Source organism: Pleurodeles waltl, chromosome 3_1 (assembly GCF_031143425.1).
Source record: "Pleurodeles waltl isolate 20211129_DDA chromosome 3_1, aPleWal1.hap1.20221129, whole genome shotgun sequence".
NCBI lineage: Eukaryota > Metazoa > Chordata > Amphibia > Caudata > Salamandridae > Pleurodeles > Pleurodeles waltl.
Window position 1 is genome coordinate 1,962,596,538 of NC_090440.1, and position 22,768 is coordinate 1,962,619,305.

The 22,768-nt window shown below is 43.7% G+C and overlaps 1 protein-coding gene across 1 annotated transcript in view; it reads left to right on the plus strand.

Moving 5' to 3' along the window:
- Nucleotides 1–22,768, plus strand: part of LOC138285856 (transient receptor potential cation channel subfamily V member 1-like) — a 342,258-nt gene that overhangs the window by 114,014 nt on the left and 205,476 nt on the right. Inside the window, exon 2 of the mRNA XM_069226332.1 lies at nt 2,662–2,958. Within this exon, the coding sequence (XP_069082433.1) occupies nt 2,729–2,958 (230 nt within the window). The 5' untranslated portion in view covers nt 2,662–2,728. The remainder of the gene's footprint in view (nt 1–2,661; nt 2,959–22,768) is intronic.

Here is a 22,768-nt window from a genome sequence, read left to right on the forward strand (position 1 = left end):
TCTCCAGGGGGCACATCATCTATCTCTTCCCTCCCCTTTCCCCGTGGGTGCCTACAGGGATGTGCGCGCTGAGTCCGGCAGTGTGGCTCTGCAGGGCGATCTCTGCGGTACTCCCTGGCCATGGCACCCTTTCTTTTACCTGTCCTTCGTCTTTCCCCCACTTTGCCTACCTCCCCCCTTCAGTTTCCTCTCCCGCACCGACTGGAGCACTCCAGTGGGCAGCTTTAATCACACCACTGACCACTGACAGAGTAAAGAACACGCATGAAAGAAAAGCTTGCAAAAGCACATTTAGAAGTATTGTAAAGTTGGCAACATTCTAAATGTTATCAAACTTTGGCAATTTTGTAAACATTTGCCTGTAAATGTTTGATTTCTCCCACCCTCGTATGATGTACTCTTGTGTTCCTTTCATGTGGCTTCCGGTTACCTTCTCATATGAGATCGAGGCCTTTGAGGCTTTTTATTTTGACTGTGCATTCTGGATGGAGTATATTAGTTTTGATTTTGTAGCCCTTGATAATTTTACTTAAGATTATCCAGTTCAGAGTTGATTTCCATCTCACGTATTTCATAATCGCACAAAATCTATACTGTTAGCAGCCAGATTTGCATTTAAATAATTTCACACTTTTTCCTCTTCCTCCTTCTCTCCTCTGTTTATCTCTTTCCACTCCTGCTCTCAGCATCTCCCCTCTCCTCTTTTCTTTTCCTCTTTGCTGCTCTTTTCTCTCAGTCTCTAGCCTTCTGCCTTCTCTCTTTCTCTGTCTACCCTTCACCCATGCACTTATCCTCTCCTTTTTTTAATCTCTCCTGTGGTTCCTCTCATTCTGACACGTACTATCTGTTCCCTCTCTTAGTTCCGTTCATTCTCTCTCTCGCTACCTCTGTCTCTCGCTCAAGCACATACACAATGTCTTACTCTTTCTCTGTCTCTAGTTTCTCTTTCTCTGCCACCCTTTGACCATCCTCTGGGTATTGTTATTTCTCCTCTATTGCTCTCCTCACACTAACTCAGTCTGTCTTTCTCACACGTCTGTTTCTTCCCTTCTACAAACCCTCTTACCTCAGTTTCCAATCTCTATCTCTCGCCTCAGTGGTTCTATACATATTATACTCATTTCACATTCTGTCCACACGGTTTCTAATATGGCGATTGCCATAGGTGCAGTCTGCCCTTGGAATCTGCCATTTCTTGATTCTCCCCTAGAGTCCGTCCGCTGCTTGTGTACTATTTCCGAACCTCCACCCTCCCGTTGTTAATGCCCACCCCCAACAAAAAACACTATAACAAACAAGCATTAAAACGGTCAGGAAGAAATTGCCAGCATTGTAGGGACAAAAATACTAGAATACATTTTTTTATGTTAATTGTTTTTTTTTATAAGATAGTTGAGTTGTACATGTCTTCTTGGTTATATATAAAGTAACAAAAATGCTTCTAACACTTTTTTTATTATAACATTTCAACATGCTGCACAGTAGCCTCGCTGCTCTACAACATAGCTTAAAGACACTGACAAAGCCAATAGCTCTGGCTAAACACTTATAAGATCCCAAAGGCGAGACCTATTGGCTATGCCAATGCTTGTTTATTTATTAGAACATTCTGCTCTCTAGTGGCAGAATGTTCTAATAGCCTTAGAGCCCACCATAGCAGGCTCTACCGGCAATTGAAGGCCCGCTCCCTTGTTAAAGGCCCGAGCCGAAAGAGCCCGCTATGCCAGCCTCCTAGGCTATAATAGAGAGGTGTTAAAACAGGCAGAAGAATCTATGGAACTGCAGTCTTGGGATGGTGTGATTTTCAGAAAGACATTCAACTGTTTTATGGTTATAAACAAAGCTGAAGAGTTATGTTATGCTATGTTATGTTATTATCACATGTATGGCGTGCTAATCACCCAGGAAAATATCCAGGGAACCTTGAAGATGTGAGCTGGGTTGTATAAGAGGAGCCTAGTAGAAAATCCAGGAATTTCGCATTTCATGCTAACAGTTAAAAAGTCACTGGGGCAGATTCACTAACATTTTGTACCTGGTGTGCCTCACAAAGGTTACGCAAACAGGCAAACAATGTTTATTTGGAATTTACTTTCCAGCACAAAAATTAACTTGCACTAGAAAGTAGCTCTAAAGTAATGCAAAGTAGTGCTAGCTGCTTTGTGTTACTTTGCATCGGGGATGGAGGGGAGTTCCATGCAGCTACCCATGGTTTTTTTCATGCAAAGCCCTGTCTACTAAAATTTGTAAACAGCGGTTTGCACCAAAACATAATGCCTCTTTGCAGATGCCATTAAAAAGGAGACATGTTTTGACCTCTCCTGGTCTCTGAATTTCTGAATTTGCATGGGTGCTGCACTGTACAGCACACATCCAAATTGAATAAAGGTTTTTAAGCTTGTCCCAGGATAGTATTTTGTATTGCCAAGGTACCCTTCCAGTACAACAACTGTGCTAGCTGCACACACGCACACATTTGCACTATGAATGGATTTAACTACTAGTTTATCTTTCAGACTGTATTGTTTATATTTGTCCTTATAAATTCCAGTACTACCAAGTAATTGTTTGATGACAATGTGCTTTGTAATACATCAAAATAAAAGAATAAACAGGTCCACCTTGAAACTCCAACTACAATTTCTTTGACCCCCCCTCCAGGTCACGTCCAACGTGGTACATCTGAAGCCACCTTCTTCCAAGGCCTGTGGGAAGCTCCGCAGCAAAGATGAGCAACGCATCGGACTACAACTCCGATTCAGATGTACCAACAGACTCACTCCGCAAGAACAAACGCTTTAGCCTGGAAGCCCATGACAAGGACAGCGGGCCCAACCAGCAGCACAACAGAAAAGTGGGAGATAAAGATAAAGGCAGGGTGCCCCTCGACTCCAAGATCGAAAAGGAGAGTGACAATTTTGCTCCAGACGTTGGCTTCAACCTTGACTTTTTGAATGAGTGAGTAAGACAGATGGTGGAGTCCATACACTAGTTTGTATTATTAAAACCATGTGATACATGTGTGTTTAGTCACCAAAAGGCCAAAGGTATTAAAAGTGGCATCACACATCCTTTCAGCCCTGATGACATCATAGAGTTGTGTCCTTTCCTTGCCTTTATACCCCCAGCAGCTTCCTATTTACTGTTGAGAGCTATGGGAATGACAATAAGGGGCAGATTTACTATCATTTCAAACAATGTTATGTGAAAGAGAGCAGAAATGCTCCATATTTACAATGTTACAGAGCATTTCTGCTATTTGCTGGCTTACTGTGTGCTGCCTTGCACCAACGCAGGCACCCTCGCACCATAGAACAAGGGCACCTGCGTTACAGGCAGGATTGTTTTTGTGCAAATACCTTCCTGCATAAAAACAATCCAAAGAGACTTTTTCCTGTTTCTATACGTGATGCAGAATGCATCAAGCATAAAAGATGAAAAAACCCAAGGACACATACAGATTTGTACATCTGGAACTAGGTCAATTGCCTAGAAGGATGCACAGGAACACCCATGTGTCACCCATGGACTGCCTCCCAACTCGAAATGTAACATAATCAAGCACAAGCTGCTGTCTGTGTTACATTTTTTGCACAAAGCCATGGAAAGTGGTGTAAATCGCCCCTTACGTGACTTTGTAAATCTTACTGAAGCTTTTGTGTTGTCCTTGTGTCCCCTTGCATGATGCAAAGTCAATGCTAAGCTGGGCCTAATCATCAACTATAGGAAGCCACAGTGTGCATGATTCCTGGTACCAGGGATATCAAATATAATTGGTATCAAAGAGAAAGATAATGGTGGCAGCTGCTACCCTTCACTAGCCATCATTTACGCCATATCAGCTGCGGCTCCTCTGCTGTGGAGGAGGTGCATCGCCCTCCTGCCAGCAGCAGCAGCTGCAAAACTTTAAAAATAAAATGATAATAAACTATGTTTATTATTGTTATATTTTTAAAGGGGCGATGACAGCCATGAAGGGAAGTGGCGTGCACTCCCTCAGTGTGCATGTGTGTTTGACTTGCTGTCTCAGGATGGCCAAACACGCATGCGCACTAAGCTCTCTCCAACCCGACACTGTTTTGCCGGATTGGAGACAGCAGGCAAGGGCTCCCAGTCTGCCTGGAAGCGCAAAGTGAGGGCACTCCGGCCAATCCTGACGCTACTCTCCCGCTGCCCAGTGGGAGCCTATGCCTGCCTGCAGTGCAGTGGGGAGCAGAAGAGAGGCGGGGCGGCGGGGTCAAGGTAATTTTTTTTTTAATTGTGTTTGTTTTGTCTCCCCCACCCTGCAACTTTGCCCCGTCGCCAGCTGCGAATACGCCATATACACACATGATCTGCTGCAGGGATGTATGGGTAGACTGTATGCACGTAGTTGTGTCTCTGGGTCAGAGTTCATCAACTGTATATATATATCTATATATATATATATATATATATATATATATATATATATATATATATATAGATATATATATATGTATGTATGTATGTATATGTATATATATATCTATATATATATATAGATATATATATACATAGTCTTTCTGTGGATCAGAGCTATATATGTAGGTATGCATCCTAATGCCTGATCAGTTTTCATGGTGTGTATGAATCTCATACATTTTATGCATGTGTTCCTGTTTCTTGGTAAGATTTCATTCACTAGGACTCCAATTACGAGTAGGGTGGAGCGAAAGTATTACAAAGTTTTGTTCATTAATTCTGCTGTGCATTATTACAGGTTTTTACCTGTGCCTTTAAGGCATTGAGAATTCCATCCCGTTTTACCATGTGAAGAAGAACAGTGATGTTGCATATGAAAAAATACATTGCCTGTGAAAAAACATTGCCTGCTATTAGAATTTGCGCGAGCGCACAAGGAAAGAAGGAAATAGCACCAAGATCCTCTTCATGCTGAAAATTCTGGTGACCCTCAAAACGCACCACCGGAACGCTGCCACAATTCAAATGCATAATAAAATCACCAAATTATGAATTACAAACACATTTGCTGACATTTATGTATAACAGGAAAATACGGATAAATATGATAAAAACCTTGCATGGACAACAATACTATCACATTGCTTTGGACAATCACAATAAGCTATCTTGTCCATTGTTGGCTTGCTCTATCTTACTGTGAATTGTGTTTGTCAGATATGGATCCGCGAAAACACAGAAGAAACACTACCATTGACATGGTTGACGTAGGGATCAAGTCAAAAACGATGGCAGCCAATGTTGCATGTATATACAGTCAGCCCCACACACACAGTTCACAACAAGCCCACTGAGCAAACAGCAATAAAGACCAAGGGCCTGATTTATGAAAAGTTAGCGCCGCCTTTAAGTCATTTTTTGATGCAAAAGGGGTGCAAACTTACAAAACATAAAGTTTGTGCTGCTTTTGCGTCAAAAGATGACGTAAAGGCAGCGCCACCTTTTCATAAATCAGGCCCCAAATGTCAATCTGCATGTGCAAATGAAGGCCAAGGATGTTGAAACATGTCTGAATAATCTGGTGATGGCAGCCACTGTCCATGTGACAATGGTCAGGTAGATCATGACTTTGCTAAATTGTGAAGGTTACACTTGTAACACATACAGACATGGCTATAATAAAGACCTGCATCTAACCCTGCAACAATGACATTATGGGAAGCTGATTTACATACATACATATTTCCCTTCCTCAAATGGCTGGTGGCCATGGAGAAGGTTTTCTTTGGGCGGAGCACCAGATGGTGGTGCAGCATGGAAGTCTGATTTGGACTTTTAGTGTGAAATGCATCCTCGTGTAAACAATTGGAGTGAGAATGCATTTTGTACTAATATATAGCACAGTGGATAAAAGCAAGGGATGACCGACATGGGTACCCAGACCTCAGTGATCTCTTCTCTATTACAACATTCTAAATTGGACAAGAGTGACTTGTATATGAACTTTGGTTAAGTTACAACCTGGACCAGCAGGACAATACTATTGTACTACTATTACCACCAATACTATTGCCACCGCACCCTACTGACTATTCTATTACTATTACCACCAATACTATTGCCACCGCACCCTACTGACCCGCCTCCAGGAAGCCGGCATCCAAGATAAAGCCCTCAACTGGATCTCATCCTTCCTCTCCGACAGAACTCAGAGAGTCCGTCTCTCCCCTTTCCGCTCCAAAGCCACCAACCTCATCTGCGGCGTCCCCCAAGGATCCTCCCTCAGCCCTACGTTGTTCAACGTCTACATGGCCCCCCTCGCTAAACTGGCCCGCCAACATCATCTCAGCATCATCTCCTACGCCGAAGACACCCAGCTCATCCTCTCCCTGACCAAAGACCCGCTCACCGCCAAATCAAACCTCCACGAGGGACTAAAAGCCATCGCCGATTGGATGAACAACAGTCGCCTGAAACTCAACTCCGACAAGACGGAAGTCCTCATACTCGGGTGCACTCCCTCGGCCTGGAACGACTCATGGTGGCCCTCCGACCTCGGACCCCTGCCCACCCCTGCCAGCCACGCAAGAAACCTCGGCTTCATCCTGGACTCCGCCCTCACCATGTCCAAACAGGTCAACGCCGTCTCCTCCTCCTGTTTCAACACCCTTCGAATGCTCCGCAGAATCTTCAAGTGGATTCCAACAGAAACCAGAAAGACGGTGACCCAGGCCCTCGTCAGCAGCAGACTTGACTACGGCAACGCACTCTACACAGGCATCCCAACCAGAGACATCAAACGACTCCAACGTATCCAAAATGCCTCCGCCCGACTGATCCTCGACATACCCCGCCGATGTCACATCTCCCCTCACCTGAAGGAACTCCACTGGCTCCCGGTAGACAAGAGGATCACCTTTAAACTCCTCACCCACGCTCACAAGGTGCTTCACAACACCGGACCCTCCTACCTCAACACCAGACTTAACTTCTACACTCCAACACGTCAACTCCGATCCGCCAACCTCGCCCTCGCCACCGTACCCCGAATCCAGCGCAAGACCTCCGGCGGCAGATCCTTCTCCTTCCTCGCCGCCAAGACCTGGAACTCTCTCCCCACATCTCTACGCCAGACCCAGGACCTCCTCGCATTCAGAAGGCTCCTCAAGACCTGGCTCTTCGACCGCTAAACAGCAGCGCACCCCCCCCCCCCTCCCCTCAGCGCCTCGAAACACTGACGGGTACATAGCGCGCTTTACAAATATTGTGATTGATTGATTGATTGTTCTGTTAACTTTATACTGCTACCGTTGGCTACCCGAACACCGAATTTCACTCCCACATGGGATGCCTATACCAACTAGAACACTGGAACTAGATCTCACCACTAAGACCAGCAACAAGCCTGAGCCTATTAACAGTTGCTCTGATTTGACACCTGACCAATTGCCTTGAAAATGTGACAGGCGTGCATGCGACAAAGGGGTGAAAAACATGTTGGATGGCCCTTTTTTCCCCTTTTCAGCATAACATCCTTGTTGATATAGACGATGTTTCTGTAATAAATCTCTGTACTAGAATACCACAGTATCGGTCAACTTTTCAAGATTGAATACAAAGAGACGTATCTCAAATATTCTGCACATTCAAACATTGTATACCCTATAATTGTCAAAATGTAAAATATAGCACAAAAAGAGGGATTTGTGTTTTTTATAATTATGCATAATAGTGCATAATTTAGTTGAAATTGCTCGTAAGTACAGGAAAGCAAATTACATGCTCCTAGTTTAAATCCCTTCCATTTTAGCATTAGGTGTGCCTGAGTGCAGTGAGTTCTTTATGTTCTGCTGGAAGCCAAAACTTATACTGCCATGATGTACAGTTTTTCAGTGGTAGTTCATTGAGCCTATCTAAGAGAAATAAGTGCCAAACAAAACAATTCTTTAATATTGAGAAAAGTAAAATACCCCAACTAACCCCCAAGACGCCTTTCTTTAGGCCAACCACCTGTAACCAACTCCAGAATCGTATTCAGCAAAATGTTCTCTTGTAGGGCTTTCCTCCATTTCTGTTCATTCACACGGGATCTTTTCCCCAGGTCTACAGATGTCATTAGACACTCCATATTTTTCTCTGCATCCTTCTCTCTACTCTCTCTTTTATTTTCCAAAGTTGATCTGTACAAAACGATCTACTTTCCCATTCTGCTTCCCTGGTATGTGTTTAATACGGAAATCTTATTCCAACAGTTTTGTGCCTGACTTGGCTGTCCTCTTTGTAGGTTTTCCAGAATGAGCATTTGTACTGCCCAAAATGTATTAGTGGCTCATAGGCTGTTCTCTTTGTGAATTTAAAACATTAGTCAAAGCTCTTAAACATATAGACTGGCCACATGCAAGCCAGCATTTATTCTTTAAAACAAAATACTGTTTCTCCTGTTGATTAAGAATGCAAGAGGCAAATGCCACATTTCTCACCCACTCCCCTCTTTTGAGTTAACATTCTATAGTTGCATCACATTTTAATTATACTTTCATACAAGGATGAAATTGATGAATTAGTTTTACCCCCAAAAGCCTAATCTTGATTTGTCCAAAAGCACAGCATCCATCATTTCTTAAATAATCTCGTCACTGGTTCTCCAACTGTCAAAAGAAATCCACAAACCGTGAATACCATTCACCCAAACCAATAAAAGAAATCAATTGAAATCTGTTAGGTAAGCAGATTTTTCAATTACTTTCAAGATTCTGAGTTTTACAAACCTTTGGTGACGTTCATCCTAATTTTCCAGACAAATCACAGGCGCAGCTAGGAATGCAAGTACCTGGGCTCACCCCTTAAGCATGGCGTGCCTTAGGTGCTGACAGATGGCTTCTGGGGAAACCACCCTCAAAAGACATCATTTTGAATAGGACAACACCATCCGGAATGACAAAAGAAGTAAGATGTTGGAATCTAACCACAAAATCACCAGAGAAACACAAAATGGAGGTTAACGCCATTGTTTCTTTAGTTTTAATAGTGGGGAACAGTCCATCCATATAGCTCAATGAAGACTGTGTAAGTGTATACAAAGTCTGATCTCTTTGTTCTTCTTTAGTGCCACTACAATTAGTGACAACTGTAAAAATGATTATATGGGCTCAATAACTCCTTCCATGCACATTTTATCCAGAGAATCAGATAACACTTTTCAAAGCTGTGCCCCTAAGCTGTGCTTCATCACAATAACATTATCTTTTAGCTTATTTTGTTTTATTTGTTTTCTTAAAATCCTCTCAACTCACCTATTCCTTCAGCAAACATATTCTTGTTTTTATCTTGGAGATTTTTAATTCTCTTCATTTCCTGCAGTGTACATTCACTTGCATCAGAACGTACTGTCAATAGTACTTTTCCACACCAACATAACTCTCAGAAGGGTCACCCCAAACATTTTGCCTTCCTCCTACTCTTTTTCTGACCTCACTTTGTCAGGGCTTGTAAATTAAATGCTACTAGTGGGCCTGCAGCACTGATGGAGCAACCCACATAAGTAGCCTCTTAACCATGTCTCAGGCCTGCCATTGCAAGGCCTGTGTGTGCAGTTTCACTGCCACTTCGACTTGCCATTTAGAACTACTTTCCAAGCCTTAAATTCCTCTTTTTCTACATATAAGTCACCTTTAAGGAAGGCCCTAGGTAACCCATAGGGCAGAGTGCTATGTAAGTAAAAGGCAGGACACATGTTGGACTTTTTTGCTTATGCAGGGTCATCCCCAATCTTTTTGCCTCCTGCCTCTTTTTTTTTTTTTACCTGTTGCTGTTGGTTTTCTAACTCTGAGCACTTTACCACTGATAACCAGTGCTAAAGTGCATATGCTCTCTGTGTAAACTGTATTGTTGATTGGTTTCTCCATGATTGGCATATTTGATTTATTAGTAAGTCCCTAGTAAAGTGCACTAGAGGTCCCAGGGCTTGTAAAATAAAATGCTACTAGTGGGCCTGCAGCACTGGTTGTGCCACCCACATAAGTAGCTCTGTAATCATGTCTCAGACCTGCCACTGCAGTGTCTGTGTGTGCAGTTTTAACTGTAAATTCGACTTGGCAAGTGTACCCCCTTGCCAAGCCTAAACCTTCCCGTTTCTTACATGTCAGACACCCCTAAGATAGGCCCTAGGTAGCCCCAAGGGCAGGGTGCAATGTATGGTTAAGGTAGGACATATAGTAATGTGGTTTATATGTCCTGACAGTGAAATATTGCTAAATACGTTTTTCACTGCTGCAAGGCCTGTCCCTCTCATAGGTTAACATGGGGGCTACCTTTAAATCTGATTAAAGTGTAGATTCCCTTTGGGAGCGGAGGGACATGTGGAGTTTGGGGTCTCTGAGCTCACAATTTAAAAATACATCTTTTAGTAAAGTTCATTTTGAGATTGTGTGTTTGAAAATGCCACTTTTAGAAAGTGGGCTTTTTCTTGCTTATACCATTTCTGTGACTCTGCCTGTTTGTGGATTCCCTGTCTGGGTCAGTTTGACAGTTGGGCTGGTTGCACCTCACACTAGACAGTGACACAAAGGGAGTTGGGGTGTAGCCTGCATATCCTGATGAGCGATCTGTGCTAGGAGGGAGGGGAGGAGTGGTCACTCGCACCTGAAAGGGTTGTGCCTGCCCTCACACAATGCAGTCTACAACCCCCTGGGGAGTGCCTTGGGCCTGGCCTGGGCAAGGCAGGATTTCACATTCCAAAGAGACTTTACTTTGAAGTAGGCCTACTTCAAAGGAGAAACTGGGTATAAGAAGGGCACCCAAAACCACAGACTTTAGAACACTTCTGGAAACAAGAGGAACCTCTGCCTGGAGAAGAGCTGAAGAGCTGAGGAGAAGTGCTGTCTTGCCTGTGACTGTGCTTTGTGGAGCTATCCTGCAGTTGCTGCTTCTGCCAGAGTAAGAGGGCAAAGACTGGACTTTGTGTGCCTTCCATCTTGTGATGAAATCTCCAAGGGCTTGATTTAGAGCTTGTTGTTTGAAGTCTCATGAACAGCAAAGACTTCTCTCTGCCAGCACCTGGAGTCTCTGGAGAGACTCCTGCTCTGACAAGTGGTGCCCTATCCAGTCCCTGGGCCCTTGAAAGGAAAACTGGTGGAAATCCAAGGAAATCGACTTCGGACGACTTCGGACCGACGCCGCTGCTGAATCCGGTGACGCCGCCTGCACCTGACGCTGTGACCTTCACTGGAACGTGACGCTCTTCGCAGGCCCGATGCCGCTGCAGCCCCGCTGAAGTCCGCGACTCCGTGGAAGTCGCCGCACCATGTCGTGACCGACGCCGCTCGAAGTGCGCGGATTCAACGTTTTGCACCGACGCCGCGATCCCCAACTTCGCGCATCGACTTGTTTTCACTCTTCACCAAAGGTACTGTATTTGGGGGTCTACGCGACTCCGTGTCTGGCACCGCTGGTGTCGGCTTGTTGGGAACAACTCTGTCACGACGCCGTGTTAACACCTCATTGAAGCATTTTGTTTTTCTAAGGGCTATTTTTTAGTTTAATCTTTAAAAATTCATAACTTGACTTGTGTATGTGGGATTTTTGTCTTTTTGGTCTTGTTTTGTTTGGATAAATATTTCCTATTTTTCCAAACTGGTGTTGTGTCATTTTGTAGTGTTTTCATTAAGTTATTGTGTGTGTTGGTACAAATACTTTACACATAGCACTCTGAAGTTAAGCCTACTGCTCTGCCAAGCTACCAAGGGGGTAAGCAGGGGTTAGCTGAGGATGATTCTCTTTTACCCTGACTAGAGTGAGGGTCCTTGTTTGAACAGGGGGTATTAACCTGACTGTCAACCAAAGACCCCATTTCTAACAACACATACTTTATGTGTTTTACATGTCCTGGTAGTGAAAAACTCACAAATTCATTTTCCACTACTGTGAGGCCTCCTCCTCTAATAGACTGGCATTAGAACTGCCCTCATAAAATTGTAAGTGGTAGATTCTGATCTGGAAGGAGTAGCCCTGTCATGTTTAGTATGGGCAGAGTTGTAATAGAAATTCCTGCTTACTGGTAAAGTTAGTTTTACTATTACTATTTTAGAAATGCCACTTTTAGAGAGTGGGCATTTCTCTGCACTTACTGCCATCTCTGCCTTACAGCCCTGTCTCCAATCCAAGTCTGTGCCAACCGGTATGTGCCGGTTGACAGCTTTCCTTGTGCATTCCACCCAGACAGCCATAAACACAGGACACTCAGTCACATCTGCATTCATCTCCATACTGAATGGGTCTCCTGGGCAGGAAGGGTGGAGGGGCTCTCCAGTGCACAAAGGACTGCCCTCACACAAATGACTGATAACCCCCCACAGAGATCCTGGCAGACAGGACTGGGCTGGAAGAGGAACTTGTGCACTTCAAAACCACTCTTTGAGGTTTCCCCCACTTCAAAGGCAGTTTTAGTTATATAAACTGGGTCTCTGACCCCACCAAATCAGACACTTCTGGATCTACACCTGAACTCTGTCAGAGGAACTGTCTGGAACCACCTGGCTGCCCAAAGGACTCATCTGGACTGCTTTGCTGAGATGGACTGCTGCCCTGATTGTTGCCCTGCTGCCTGCTAGCCTCTGACTTTTCTGGAAGGACTCTAGCTTCCCCAAAAGTGCTCTCCAAGGGCTTGGATTGAGCTTCCCTCCTGTCCTGAAGTCTTAGGGCCAACAAAGACTTCACCTACTAGCTTCTAGCTAGTTCACTGACTGCAGCAACTCCAGTACCGACTTCAGTGACTCCAGCACCGCCGCTGCTGCTTGATGCCTCACCGTTGCATGCTTCATCTCCGTGGACCTCCCTGCACCAACGATCGCAGCCTGCAAGGCAAGTATGACACTGACGCAATGCCACTGACGTTCCACAGCGTGATTGCAACACTGTGAAGTCAACACATCAGGTCTTGAATGATTGGATCCATCTACCCCACTGGATCACAGGAAACTGACGCCTCACCACTGATGCAGCACCAGTTCCCCCTGCAACCGGACAGAACCGATGTCTCACCTCCCTGGACGCCGTAAGTGACTGACGCCACACCAGCTCCAGCAACGAATCACCTCCACGACTCTGTGGACATATTTGTTTCTTCTTTTTCAAAGGTGCCTACGGGTCCGTGCGACTCCGTGACCAGTGCCTGTGGCATCAAATTATTGGGAACGACTCCGTCAATGAGGCTGTGAGAGCCCCAGTTGGAGTTATTGTGTTTCTAAGTGCTTTAGTGGGATTTAATCTTTAAAAAATCATAACTTTGCTTGTGTACATTGGCTTTTTGTTGTTTTGACCTTATTTTATTCAGATAAACATTATCTATTTTTCTAAACCTGTGTGGTGTAGTTTTGTGGTGTTTTCACTGTGTTACTGTATGAGTTATTGCACAACTCATTGCCTTCTAAGTTAAGCCTGCCTGCTCTCTGTCAAGCTACCAGAGGGTGACCAGAGAATAATTTGGGTTTTGTTATGACTTACCCTGCCTAGAATTGTGGTCCCTACTTGGACAAGGGTGTATACCTCTGCCAACAAGAGACCCCATTTCTAACAATCATAAAATATCACTTGAATTATTTGTCTGCCCACAAAATCATATCAAGCATTCCTTGATCAAACCAAATCAACACGCCCTGGCAGTTATCAGCCGCACATCCCTTCCATAAAATAGTCTTGCCCTTAAACCACGTGCTAGCATCAAAACCCCTAATCACATTTATTGTGAGACTTCCATAAGCCTCAGATCTAACATCTGGTTCTTTCAATTTTTTCCACCACAAATTTTATGAAAAGTCATTTAAGAAATTTATATTTTGCCAATAATCATTAATCAATCAATTTGTGCACCAGAATCAATCTAGAAATCTAGCACAGTTCCATTAATAAAAATGTCTACAAAAGGATCTTTGCACTACTCTCTAAACAGAATGCTTCTCCGCCGATTTAGATAGTAAGCACACTTTTTCCCAAACTTCTTGCAATCTATGGTCAGCATTAAAAAGCTAACTCGTTTTCTACTGCACCACACCGACGCTCTGGTAAAATGCACAATAAAACTGCAATTGATACATCCCTTCTTCGTTGACCGGCACTATTCCGAGTATGCCCATTGTCTCAAATGTTTACATCTGTAACATGATTTGTTACTAGATCTTTGCAAACTTTGCATAGAATTCCTAACACTGCCACCCTTTCCACGTTTTTTCTGATCGCACCACAGAGCATTTTTACTATCTTTGCTCAATACTTTAACATTCTGAACAGTGTTCCCAAATTTTACAACATCTAGGAAGGTTGGATTTTTGCAAGTTTATAAATTAATTTGTATATGTTGATCTCAACACCTTACAACTACTTGGTCATCTACTAATTGTTAAGTGGAATTCTTAAATTCAGATGAAGAATCAAGAATATGTAAAGCTGTCACCTATGTGTTGATGGGTTCCCCAGAATTCTGGTCTCTTAAGAAGAATGTTTGCTATACAGCAGCTAAGCTCCTTTGGACATTACAATGTCTGTTAAATATCTCCATTGCCTCCTTATACTCGTCTAATTCTTTTCCAGGTCGTGATTCAAATACAGACAGGTGTTCAAAAAATGTGTCTCTCCTTTTCCAAACAGTGCTCTGGCAGGCCCCTCTCTCTGCATTGTTGAAATTCGAAACCATCTCTTGTCCCCAACTATACAATGAAGGCACAAACCCAGTACAGGCTCTTCCGGTGTGAACCTAAATGGTGAAAGTGCCACAACTGTGTTTCATTCTTAATGCTTTCAGGGGCATCTTTCACTTTGAGCTCAAATGGCAGATAGAGGTGTAGAGTTTCATTTGTGTTTTTGGATTAACAAAACGTTTGGCACAGATTGCCTTGTGTGTGTTAGTATTTACGCTTAAAATCTCACTTTTGCATGTACCTGAGCCCTCAGCCCAAGGCTATCAGCTATTCCCATTTGTCTGGATTTCACTTTGACCTTTTCATTCCTAGGGTCTCCATGGCCAAAATGTACCCCTCCTTGAACTCATCGTACGCATCATCATCCTCACAAGAACGTGTCCCTACCATGGACACCGATTTTTCAAAATGTCAGGTGTAGTGGGAGTGTTATCGGACACGCATGGCGTTTCAATGACGTCACACAGCTGATCTCTTGTTCCACTTAACAGCCTCCTGTTTGCTGGTGAGGCGGTGACGAAGGACAGGGAGTAGAAACTACAGACACCAAGCAATGATCTTTGAGACCTATTTTCATTTGCTCCCGCGACTGCCTGTGATCAGGGGTAGCACGGGCACAGGAGTGGGTAGTAAAGAAGAAGCCAGGAGTAGCAGCTGGTGTATCCCTAGTTGACTCCACGACCCTGAGAAGCAATAGCTATGTTACATCCTGAGAGGTGGGGGTTGGAGTTGTTTTGTAAAAGTCACTCGAGCCTGTTTGTATGTCACCACATAACATGTTATGGGAACTGCTGGATAATGAATCGACCTCACCCATTGGCTGTGTACAAGATGTGGGGGCGTGGTGAGTTCCACTGATGCTGCTCCTGTCATGAGCTCCTTTCATGAATGCAGTATGTTTCTTTATGGCTGACTCCAGAAGTTCTTTTCTGCGTATGATTTGAAGTCGCTTTCACTAAGTACCCCTCCGACTGGTTCTAACGACACCCTCTCGTTATGGCATGATGTTTGTGGATGTGTGCGGGGGGGTCAGGTCGGAGAGGGCGAGATGGAGAGTAAGTATTCATTCAGAACTGCTGTCAGTTTGGCAGTCGTGGAGTGAATGAGGGACATGAAACATTTTTAGTAAAGCAATATGCTGTAAGAAGCAATAGAAATATATAAAAATTAAAAACTATTTGAAGAAACCGACCAGCAGCATTCTGCAACAAAATCCAGATTGTGAGGTGCTGATCACCAGGTGTAAATTCTCTGCTAAACCACAAGACATACAGTGGAATGCCGCATTACATAAAGAGTGACAACAAAGGAAACATTGACCCAGTGAGGGTTTCTAAGCAGCAGGCTTCAGGGGAGAAATATGGGGCGAGGGTGGGTGTGACATAGCAGGAATAAAGCGAGCAGCTGGGGCCGCAGGCCAGTGGACAGCTGAGCTAGCACGTGCTCTGTCTATTTTAGGATTGGCTGGTGAGGGTGCGTGAACATGGTCTGGGAATCTCATGTGACTGTCTCTGACAAGACAGCAGCCGCAAACTGCTGAGGGCCTCGTAGAAGGAGCATTTATACTTCTTTGATCATATGTTTCATCCTTCTCTTTATTGCTATTGGGAAAGTGAAACTATAATTACAGTTACGTGCTCTTTGATCCACGGTCTGCCATTTTTAGATATGGATGCAACTTTCTGCATATGCAGCTTTCACTTAAGAGTGTAAAATAATGTAAGACTCTGAACACTGCATAGATTAGTTCCATACTTGCAAAAGTCACAAAGTATATTTTTATAGTTTGAACAGTTACGTAGTATAGCTATAGCTTTGTTAACGTGATAAGCATTGTTAGCTAGTTCAGGTAATTACATAGTTAATGTAGTTGCATAGTTATTGTATTTAAAAAGTATTACATCGTTAGTATACCACAACTACATACCAGTATAGGTACAGTCATTAAAATTAAATACATCATATATTTATGTATTAACTACAGTTACACATTATGTTTAGTTTTGTACAGGTATAGTTATATAAGCTGTACAGTTACATAGCAATGCAGTTATATATTAAAGCTACACCTTGCAGTTGTTGCCTTATTATATATAGGATAATGTACCACAAGTGAACATTCTAAGGATATAGCAAGTCACCAAGGAGTTCTGTGACCGGAGGCACAAGATCTCAAGCTTAGTACTTTCAAAAGGTCATGAAATTCTGATGTGACTTGCAATATCCTACTAAATGTCCGGTTTGGAACTATCCACTTTTCTTTCAAGTTGTCCCATGTCAGGCAGATATAGCTTAACCAGTCCTAGCTAAGTATGTGAAAAGGTAGGACTGCAAGTCTCAGTCCAATGAAAGAAGTAAACATGGACTGCATACACTGTTCATGCTTTACCTGGGATACATTGAAAGTAGGGTGAGAGCCGTGCATTCCTCACTCTGTTGGTCCTACTTCCTTCTTTTGCATGGGTGTATTGCATCTGTGATGGGTATAGCAGAGCTGATGGGTAGAGGGGAGCAGAGCGGGTGGGCAGGCAGCGGGTGAGCATCAGTGGAGTAGTTGGGTACGTAGGGTATGTGAGCCTGACGGTCTTCAGTTTGGGGCAGTGGGAAGTGGGCTCAGAAGACAATTAGGTGCTGCCAACACACTGGAGAATCTATTACTGTTGCTGACAGGACTCCTTATTCCCACGTATGAGGTCATGTATGGGAAAAAGAGGAGCCCTTAACCTGCAGCGTTGTAAGGATGGGGAACTGAGTGCCATGAGGTCACCACCCTCTTGTAACAAGTTATTACAAGTGGGAGATTGTGTTATTTTCTTATTACAAATGCGTTTTGATGTCAAAATATTCCAGTGATCAGAAAGTATTGAACAAAGGAATATCACTTTCACCCATTCATTACATTTAGACAGATGGACTACAGCTACATGGTTAGAATTAGTATAGATATGCAGTATGGCTTCATGGCTGTATTTTTATTGGCATTAAAACATTCATACAGGACATACGTAGCAACAAATCTGAAAAATGCGTACATTTACAAATCGTACAACAATGATTTGTGTAGATTTATTCCCAGGAGTTTGCCAGGAAATCTACTCAGGTTGTAGAGTTCAAAACATACTTCCGTTCTCGTTCAATGCATTCCTCGTTGGATGAACGAGGAATTCTTGTTCTGCAGGGCATTTCAATCTGGAGTGGGTGAGAAAACAGGGGAAATGTGGAATTGCCCACAGTTTTGCATCCGCTTACTGTGGGTTGAAAAGGTCCTTTATCCAAATGCAGTCATCAAATACCCACAGAGGTATGATGTTGCCAGAGTTCACCACTTTCCCGATGACCTCTCCATCCCCTTCTCAGGGAATAACTCGGCCTCTGATACCGAATTTCCAGCTGTACAATATCTACCACATTACAGTAGAGAGTTTAGAACATACATGTCATTAGAGTTTAATTTTATTAACCAGGAGTTGTCATTTGTATCTGCGGATGACACTTTTCACAATGAAGAAAATATTAGGTGCGCAAAAAATGTATTATGGCTTTTCCTCTTCAACGGGACAGTGTCATAGTTAGTGTGGTTAAGACAATAGGCCCATAAAGGACACTTTATTCTACTTTCTATAATCTGTGCAGGTTTGTTTCTGGTGTCGAGTTAGAGGATATACAAAGATCTAATAAAAATCCAGCCAAGCTTGTTCCCTATACGGAAGGGAAATATTAGTTTCTGCCCTCAGATATCGTGATCAGAGCAATAACATTTCAGCATCTCTGTCTATTTGCAACAGAAACTAAGAAAGAACCAGTCCCTTGTCCCACTAACATCTCATTCCTTTTTCAAGAATCAGTGCAGACCTGGTCAATGGATTTAATGGTTCTGGCGATGTTTTCATGCAAACACCACAGCCATGTGTGCGGAAAAGTCTAATATTAAATCGCCGAACCCCGTTGATTAATTATAGGAAACCATCAGCTCCATGTTTAGGTTTTTCGATATAAAACGTATGGAAACATCGTTTTCTATATGAATCTCGTCTTGAAATCTACCTAGCTTAGAGGGTTAACGCAAAGAATGAAAAATTTCCTAGCTATCGTAACGGAAAGTTTCAATTCTATTAAGGACTCGGAGGCGAGGATTATGCCTTGCTTTCTCCACTTTATTAAATGAGCAGCCAAGTAATTAACACAACTACAAGTCCCATGAACAGTTGGGAAAAACGAGTACAGTTATAACCAATAAAACGTAAGAATTTTTGTCCAATTGAAGAAGGCAGTCCATAACATAGTCCCTTGTTTGTGTTGAGTCTTCCTCTTTCGAAGCGCGAGCCAGTCAAGAACCGTCTTGTTTTGTGGCATCAGAGCCTATGAAAAATAAAACAGATTTAAGGAAAAAACTCTTATTCAGAAAACTACTCAGATTGTTGTTTAAGTTAAACAATATATATATATATATATATTTTTTTTAAATGCAGTATGAGAATGAGAAAAAACATGAAATAGATAAGATAGGATATACTTACTAAATACGGGGTGGGTTCACCTAAACTTTGTAGTATTATAAAGGTGAGCCGGGTGGGATAATCCTCGCCTCCGAGTCCTTAATAGAATTGAAACTTTCCGTTACGATAGCTAGGAAATTTTTCATTCTATGTCAGGACCGGAGGCGAGGATTATGCTAGTTTAAAGCTCGTTGACAACCAATTGTGCTATATTCAGAACTGGTTTGAAGTAAAACCTTTTGAAGGTAGAATCTGATGACCAGTCTGCTGCATTAATGATGTCTTCCAGACGAGCACCTAAGTGGAATGCTTTAGATGCCATAGCCCCACGAGCAGAATGTGCACCAAAAAGGGAAAGATCAATGCCTGCTTCATGCATGACCCAACGAACACAGCGAGCAATAGTAGGAGAAGAAACAGCTCTATGAGGTTTACGTAATGAGATAAGGAGCTGATCTTCACCTGGAGGACGGAGTTCGGAGGACATGTCCTCATATGCTTTAAGGCATTGAACCACACATAGTTTTGGAGCGTCAGGAAAAGCCGGATAGGATATAACTCTGGTATTGGTTTTTGTGCGTCTTCCTACTGTAAACGAAACCCCTGAAGGAGAAAAAGATCTATCGGAAACGTCGAGAGCACGAACATCAGAGACCCTTCTGCAAGAAATGAGACAAAGCAACATGGCTAGTTTAGCCGACAGCTCTTTTCTGGAAAGATAGTGATTATGTTGCCAAGACAGGAAGAGATTCAGAACTTGATTAACGTCCCAGAAGAGAGAATAACGGGGCTCCAGAGGCAAAGAAAGTCTTATACCCTGAAGAAGACGACACACCAGTTTATGTTCACCGACAGGGAGACCATCAACTAGTACATGTCCAGCTGAAATCGCGGATCGATAAGTATTAATAGAACGATAAGCTAGACCTTTGGAAGCAAGGTCAGCAAGGAAGTTCAGGATATGAACTATATTTGTCTCCACAGGATTAAAACCCCTTCGCAAACACCAACGGGACCATCTTCCCCACGCAGATCTGTAGCGTTTACAAGTGCTGGGAGCCCATGCTTTGGATAATAATTCCTCAGCCTGTCGCGAAAGTCCCGACACCGACCAGCGTCCCCGGAAATCCGCCACGCCATCAAGGTTAGAGAACCTTCGAGGACCATTTGATGAGGAGCACCATTCGGACTGAGAAGAAGCGAGGGAAACAGGGGGAGTCGGATTGGAAAATCCCAGGAAAGTTCCAGAAGAACCGGAAACCACACTTGAGACCTCCAGATTGGAGTTATGATCACAATGGATGCCGATTGACGACGTACCTGTGCGGACGTTCGAGTAATCATCGCAAAGGGAGGGAAAGCATAAGCTTTCTCCTGACTCCAATCTTGTAGAAATGCATCCGTAGCTGTCGCTAAAGGGTCTGGTCTCCAGCTGAAAAATCTGGGAGTCTGATGATTCAACCTCGAAGCGAAGAGGTCGATCGAGAACGGTCCCCAAAGATGGGACAGAGAGGAAAAAACTTCTGGATTGAGTTTCCATAGACTGGAATCCTTGAGATGTCGAGAATGAAAGTCCGCAATCTGATTCTGGCTTCCCGGAAGATACTGTGCTGTCACAGAAACCTGATGATCGAGGCAATACTGCCAAAAACTGGACGCTAGATTGGAAAGCATTTCGGAACGAGAGCCACCTAGATGGTTGATATACCGGACCGCCGAAATATTGTCCATCTTCAAGAGGACGTTCGACTTGATAGAATCCTTGGTCCAGCATTTCACTGCAAATGAACCGGCTAGCAATTCGAGACAGTTTATATGTAAGTTCTGTTCCTGTAGTGACCACGTGCCTCCGGTAGAAAAATTGCCACATCGAGCACCCCAGCCTACTCTGCTGGCGTCCGACTCTATAACCAAATCTGGAGCCGAGCCGAAAATAGCTCTGCCGTTCCAGGCTTCCATATGTGAAAGCCACCAGCGAATTTCTTCTACCGCTTCTTGCGACAGAATCACTTTTTGGGAATACGAAAGGCGTTTGCGCAGGTGAGCTGCTTTGAGTCGCTGAAGGGCGCGGTAATGGAGTGGACCCGGGAAAATTGCCTGAATAGAAGAGGAGAGAAGTCCTATGAGGCGAGCAATCTGGCGTAGAGAGACTTTGTGTTTGACCAAGGTACGGCGAAGTTCGTGACGTATTTTTGTCATCTTGCGGGAGGGAAGACTTAAAGTTGCGGATACCGAATCGATAGTGAAACCTAGAAAAACCAGTTTTTGAGAAGGTGTTAAAAGAGACTTGGTCTCGTTTATGATGAAACCTAGGTTTTGTAATAAGTTGACGGTTGTCTGTAGATGCGTTGAAAGTTGTTTGGGACACTGGGCGAGAAGTAAAATATCGTCGAAGTAAACAATTAACCGAATTCCCTGAGCCCTGAGGTGTTCCACCACCGGTTTGAGAACCTTGGTGAAACACCACAGGGCTGAGGAAAGACCGAATGGAAGGGTAGTGAACTCGAAAGTTTGATCTCCCCCAAAAAACTGAAGAAAACGTCTGTGGGGTGGGTAGACCGGAATAGTAAGGTAGGCGTCTTTTAAATCGAGACGAGCCATCCAATCTAGGGGGCGTAAAACGTCTCGAAGAAGGTGGATTCCTTCCATTTTGAAGTGGCGATATACCAGCCACTCGTTGAACTCTTTTAGGTTGATGACTGGCCGGCGACCGCCATCCGTCTTGTCCACTAAAAAGATATTGCTTATGAAACCCCTCGAATGTAGGGTTGTTGGGCAAATGGCTTGTTTTCGTAGTAAATCCGAAATTTCGGTGTCTACTAAAAGGGAGTCCTGCGAAGAGAACACCAGGGGTTTTGGAAGTGAAACCTGTGTGGGAGTTCCTACAAATTCTATATGGAAACCTTGAATTGTTTGTAGGACCCATGCATCTTGTGTAATTTGATTCCATTTGTGGATAAAATTCGCCAAACGACCCCCTACTTTTAGAAGGGAAGAAGGGAGAACACTTACCGTAAGAGGTTGTTGCTGAAGATCCTCTGCCACCACGATGTCTGAAACGTCTGGCTCTTGTCGGGTAGAAGTTGGCAAATCGATTGTGATCTTGGAACTGATTCTGCCTGGAGCCTTGCCCCCTGAAGGAGTTGGTTGATTGTGGGCGGCCGGACGAGCGGCCCCTTCCTCGACCGGCCCCATGGAAAATCTGAGTGGGAAAAACCTTTTTCATTGAAGAGTGTGCCTTGTCCAGGGACGTGAAAGTATTAACAAACTTCCCTAACTCCTTTATGAAAGGTTCACCAAACAAACCTCCTTGCACTATCGGACCTGCTTCAGAATCAGCCAGATCCCCTAGTTTGGGGTCCACTTTAATTAATAAAGAACGTCTGCGTTCGGTGGAAAGAGCGCAATTAGCATTCCCCAAAAAAATAATAGCGCGTTGCGCCCAACCTGAGAGAATCTCAGGAGAAATCATAGCATCAGAGGACTTAGCATCTTCTGCCATGTCTAAAATCTTGGTCAAGGGTCCCAAGACATCCAGAAGTTTGTCTTGACATGCTCTCCAGGATCTATCAATTCCTTTCTTAGGGTCTTTTATAAATTTCTGTAGAAAAGTAGACATTTTGGGATCTAAATCTGGAG